Genomic DNA, 5,876 nt, shown 5'->3' with positions numbered 1-5,876 from the left:
CCCCCTCCCCCTCCCACCCCCCCCCCCTCCCCCCCCTCCCCCCCCCCCCACCTCCCCCCCTCCCCCCTCCCCCCCCCCCCCCCCCCCCACCCCCCCCCCCCCCCCCTCCCCCCCCCACCCCCCCCCCCCCCCCCCCCACCCCTCCCACCCCCCCCCCCCCACCCCCACCCCCCCCCACCCCCCTCCCCCCCTCCCCCCCCCCCCCCCCTCCCCCCCACCCCCCCCCCCCCACCCCCCCCCCCCCCCCCCTCCCCCCTCCCCCCCCTCCCCCCCCCCCCCTCCCCCCCCACCCCACCCCACCCCCCCCTCCCCCCCCCCCCCTCCCCCCCCCCCCCTCCCCCCACCCCCCCCCCTCCCCCACCCCCACCCCCCCCCACCCCCCCCACCCCCCCCTCCCCCCACCCCCCCCCCCCCCCCACCCCCCCCCCCCCCTCCCCCCCACCCCCCTCCCCCCCCCACCCCCCCCCCCCCCCCCCCCACCCCTCCCCCCCCTCCCCCCCCCTCCCCCCCCTCCCCCCCCACCCACCCCCCCTCCCCCCCCCCCCCCCCCCACCCCCCCCTCCCCCCCCCTCCCCCCCCCCCCCCCCCACCCCCCCTCCCCCCCCCCCACCCCCACCCCCCCCCTCCCCCCTCCCCCCCCCTCCCCCCCCCCTCCCACCCCCCCACCCACCCCCCCCCCCCTCCCACCCACCCCCCTCCCTCCCCCCCCCCCCTCCCCCCTCCCCCCCCTCCCACCCCTCCCCCCCCCCCTCCCCCCCCACCCCCCCCCCCCCTCCCCCCCCTCCCCACCCCCCCCCTCCCTCCCCCCCCTCCCACCCCCCCCCTCCCTCCCCCCCCCCCCCTCCCCCCCCTCCCCCCCCACCCCCCCCCCCCCCCCTCCCACCCTCCCCCCCCCTCCCCCCTCCCCCCCCCACCCTCCCTCCCCCCCCCACCCTCCCACCCCCCCCCCCCCACCCCTCCCCCCCACCCCCCCCTCCCTCCCTCCCCCCCCTCCCTCTCCCTCCCCCCCCCCCCTCCCTCCCCTCCCCCCCCTCCACCTCCCCCCCCCTCCACCTCCCCCCCCTCCACCTCCCCCCCACCTCCCCCCCCCACCCCCCCCCCCTCACCCCCCCCCCCTCCCCCCCTCCCCCACCACCCCCCCCCCCCCCCCCCCCCCCCTCCCCCCCCTCCCCCCCCCTCCCCTCCCCTCCCCCCCCCCTCCCCTCCCCCCCCCCCCCACCCCTCCCCCCCCCTCCCCTCCCCCCCCTCCCCTCCCCCCCCCCCCCCTCTCTCCCCCCCTCTCCCCCCCCACCCTCACCCCCCCCTCCCTCCTCCCCCCCCCACCCTCCCCCCCTCCCTCCCTCCCCCCCCCCCCCCTCCCACCCCCCCCCCTCCCTCCCTCCCCCCCCCCCACCCCCCCTCCCCCCCCCCCCCTCCCACCCCCCCCCCCCCCCCCACCCCCCCCCTCCCTCCCTCCCCCCCCTCCCACCCTCCCCCCCCTCCCTCCCCCCCCCCCTCCCTCCCTCCCCCCCCTCCCTCCCCCCCCCCCCCCCTCCCCCCCCTCCCTCTCTCCCCCCCCTCCCTCTCTCCCCCCCTCCCTCTCCCTTCCCTCCCCCCCCCTCCCTCCCCCCCCCCTCCCTCTCCCTTCCCTCCCCCCCTCTCTCCCTTCCCTCCCCCCCTCCCTCTCCCTTCCCTCCCCCCCTCCCTCTCCCTTCCTCCCCCCCTCCCTCTCCCTTCCTCCCCCCCTCCCTCTCCCTTCCCTCCCCCCCTCCCTCTCCCTTCCCTCCCCCCCTCCCTCTCCCTTCCCTCCCCCCCCTCTCACCTCCCCCCTCCTCTCACCTCCCCCCCCTCTCACCTCCCCTCACCTCCCCCCCCCTCCCCCCCCTCTCACCTCCCCCCCCTCCCCCCCCCCTCACCTCCCCCCTCCCACCTCCCCTCCCCTCCCCCCTCCTCCCCCTCCCCCTCCCCACCTCCCCCTCCCCCCCCCCCCCCTCCCCCCTCCCCCCCTCCCCCCCCCTCCCCCCCCCCTCCCCCTCCCCCCTCCCCCCTCCCCCTCCCCCCTCCCCCCCCCTCCCCCCCTCCCCCTCCCCCCCCCTCCCCCCCCCTCCCCCCTCTCCCCCCCTCCCCCCCCCCTCCCCTCCCCCCCTCCCCCCTCCCCCCTCCCCCTCCCCCCCCTCCCCCTCCCCCCTCCCCCCCTCTCCCTCCCCCTCCCCCCCCCTCCCCTCCCCCTCCCCCCTCCCCCCCTCCCCTCCCCCCCCCTCCCCTCCCCCCTCCCCCCTCCCCCCTCCCCCCCCCTCCCCCCCTCCCCCCTCCCCCCCCCTCCCCCTCCCCCCCCCTCCCCCCTCCTCTCACCTCCCCCCCCCTCCCCCTCTCACCTCCCCCCCTCCCCCTCCTCTCACCTCCCCCCCCTCCCCCTCCTCTCACCTCCCCCCCCTCCCCCTCCTCTCACCTCCCCCCCCTCCCCCCTCCTCTCACCTCCCCCCCCCCCCTCCCCCCCTCCTCTCACCTCCCCCCCCTCCCCCCTCCTCTCACCTCCCCCCTCCCCCTCCTCTCACCTCCCCCCCCTCTCACCTCCCCCCCCCTCCCCCCCCCCTCCCCCCCCCTCCCCTCTCCCCCTCCTCCCCCCTCCTCCCCCCCTCCCCCTCTCCCCCTCAGCCCTCTCCCCCTCAGCCCTCTCCCCCTCAGCCCTCTCCCCCTCAGCCCTCTCCCCCTCAGCCCTCTCCCCCTCAGCCCTCTACCCCTCAGCCCTCTCCCCCTCAGCCCTCTCCCCCTCTCTCTCCCCACAGGTTGTGAACATCTCAACTTGCAGTTAACAGAAAAAAAACACTTTTTTTTGTTCACAACGCCCCCCCCCCCCCCCCCCCAGCTGCATCCTGAAGGAGCTGCAGTCACTGGGGAAGGAACTGTACGGGGCCAAACTGATCGCCCAACGATTCCAGGTGAGACGTTGCCCCCACGTGAAGAGTGCGGTGAGTGCCTCCGCCTGCCTCCTGTCCATGGTCGGACATGGTAATCTTCATCACTACTTCATAGCCACACAGGTAAGCTCACGGATCTCGGGGTTTAGATGGGTTCAGGATTAGAGTGGTGCTGGAAAAGCAGAGCAGGAAAATCAATGTTTTGGGCAGGAGCCCTTCATCAGGAACGCCAGGTGAGAATTAGGGTCTCTACCGCCCCCCCCCCCCCTCCTTTTAATTTTTTATTGTGTTAATTATAGCTTCCGCAGTTACACCGCCCCCCACCCCCATTCTTCCGCTATATCGATGACTGTATTGGCGCCACAACTCCACTAACACCTTTCACCCCGACCTCAAATTCACCTGGACCATCTCAGGCACCTCTCTCCTCTTTCTGGACCTCTCCATCTCTGGTGACTGACTAACCATGGACATCTACTACAAGCCCACCAACTCCCACAGCTACCTACACTCCTCCTCCTCCTCCCACCCTAACTCCTGTAAAAATGCCATCCCTTATTCCTAATTCCTCCACCTCTACTGCATCTGTTCCCAGGATGATCAATTCTGCCTTAGAAAATCCCAGATGGTCTCCTTCATTCAAGATCGAAATTTCCCTTCCCACGTGGGCGATGATGCCTTCCAGTGGCATCTCCTCCACTTGCTGTACCTCTGCCCTTGAACCCCACGCTTCCTAACACAACAAGGACAGAACATCCCAGTCCTCACCTTCCACCCCATCAACCTCTGTATGCATCACATTATCCTCCACCACTTCCATCACCTACAAATGACCCCACCACCAGAGATATATTTCCTTAATCCTAAGAGCATTCCAGAGAGACCATTCCGTCCAAAAGACCCTTGTCAGATCCACGTCCCCCACCAGAAGGAAGTGCAAAACCTGCACCCTCACCTCCCCCTCACCTCCTTCCAAGGTCGTAAGCTATCCTTCCACATCCAACAGAAATTTATCTGTACCTTCACCAATGTCATCCACTGTATCTGTTGCACCTGATGTCGTCTCCTCTACCTTGGAGAGACAGGACACCAACTTGCTAATTGTTTCAGAGAAGGTCTCTGGGACACCCACATCAACCAACCCCACTTCCCTGTGGCTGAACACTTCAACTCCCTTTCCCGCTTCACCAAGGACATGCAGGTCCTGGACCTCTTCCACCCAACGCCTGGAGGAAGAATGCCTCATATTCTGCCTTGGGACCCTGTAACCACATGGGATTAATGTGGAGTTCAGTAGTTTCCTCTCACCCCCCAAATAATCCTCGTCCCAAGCCTCCAACTCAGCACCGCACTCCTGACCTGCCCATCACCTTTCCCATTTCACCGGTCCACCCTCCTCTCCGACCTATCACCTTCTCCCCCACCTTCTACCTATCACATTCGTAGTAGCCTTCCCCCGGCCCCCTCCCAGTTATCTCTCAGCCTCCCCGGCCCACAGACCTCATTCTCCTGCTCCTCAGATGCTGCCTGACCTGCTGTGCTTTTCCAGCACCACACACTCAACTCTGCTCTCCAGTCCTCAGTTTCTCCCAGTGGAAATTATATGTACATGAAATGTGTTCTAATTATTTTAACAGGATCAAGAGCTAACCATGAAAATTAAGAAGTTGTCAGGAGTCCCTCTGATGTACATTATACAGAATACTATGGTTCTGGAGAAACCTTCTCTCAAATCAATTGCACAACTATGTTCTTTGCACGATGATCAACTTGTCCCCGTACATCAGCAACAAACTATACAGCATTTGAAAGAAGAGCATGGCCTTGTGAAGGAATCTGAACCCAGGCATAAAAAACGCAAAAGAAAAGGGGGACCTAATCCTCTTAGTTGTTCGAAAAAGAAAGTCAAACCAGCACCACCACAACCAAATAAAGAAAAAACACGAAGATCAAGAAAGAAAAGGAGAAGAGATGCATCGTGCGTCAAAGCTGAAGCTACTGTGTAAAGGTGTAAACAGAGTCAGTAAGAACGTGGACCAAAGTGCAAAGCGATTTTTCACAGAACACTTAGTACACTTGACTGGATACAACCTAATTGTTACAAAATTTACTTAAAGTAATCTGGAAGATGTTTTTCAGAAAAAGTTATTATTTGTTTGAATATTCATGATTTCATAATTATATAAAATATTTTGTTCCTGAATGCTGTTGGTGTGTTTATAACAATTAGCATAAGAAATTAGAACAGCAGTTGATGGCACCTGTGCCTGCTCCAACATTCAGTTCAATTGTGCCTGATCCTTGGCCCCAAAGTCACTTTCCCACATTCTCCCCCTATCTCTTGATTCCCAAAGAGACCATCCCATCTCAGTCTTAAATATATTCAATGACAGAGCATAAACAACCTAGGTAGAGAGAAAATATTCACAAGGCTTTGCTTGAAAAAGTTTCTTCTTGCTTCTGTCTAAACAATTGACCTCTTGTTTGTGCTCCTATATTTTAGGTTTCCCAGCCAAAAGAATAAACCTCTTCATGTCTTCTCTGTCCAGCCTGTTCAGAAGTGAACTTTCAATTAGTTCACTTCTCAATTATCCAAACTCCAGAGTATTAGCCAATATACTCAAAACAATGGTACAACAGATAATACAAAATGATTTCTTATACTCAGAGCACTTTAGGAATTATTGAAATCAGAAAAATCATAGAAAGAGATTTAAAGAGACTCTAGTGCGAAGTATAGATAGGTAAACCAATCTACTGTTAATGATGAAGGCGTTTCAGTGAAACAATTATTTCTTGACTGTTGACATGTCAGTTTGTCAATGAAGTTTCATAGATCCTGTTTCTTCCAAGCTGGTTCTACTTGTATCAAATATTTTTGGCAGTACTTGAAGCTGACTTCCTTCTGCATACTGTATTTCTCAAAGACCCCAACAGAGCAGAACAAATGTTTGGTGCTATTGGACAGAATTTTAATTA

At 63.4% G+C, this 5,876-nt stretch overlaps 1 protein-coding gene across 1 annotated transcript in view; it reads left to right on the top strand.

Moving 5' to 3' along the window:
• utp23 (UTP23 small subunit processome component) overlaps window positions 1-5,100 on the top strand; it is a 5,493-nt gene extending 393 nt beyond the window's left edge. Inside the window, exons 2-3 of the mRNA XM_072569604.1 lie at window positions 2,796-3,020; window positions 4,535-5,100. Of these exons, the coding sequence (XP_072425705.1) occupies window positions 2,796-3,020; window positions 4,535-4,903 (594 nt within the window). The 3' untranslated portion in view covers window positions 4,904-5,100. The remainder of the gene's footprint in view (window positions 1-2,795; window positions 3,021-4,534) is intronic.
• The last annotated feature ends 776 nt before the right edge of the window (window positions 5,101-5,876 follow it).

The sequence above is a fragment of the Chiloscyllium punctatum genome, chromosome 5 (assembly GCF_047496795.1).
Source record: "Chiloscyllium punctatum isolate Juve2018m chromosome 5, sChiPun1.3, whole genome shotgun sequence".
NCBI lineage: Eukaryota > Metazoa > Chordata > Chondrichthyes > Orectolobiformes > Hemiscylliidae > Chiloscyllium > Chiloscyllium punctatum.
Note: the sequence above shows the minus strand (reverse complement) of the source record. Positions and strands in the feature narration are given on the sequence as shown.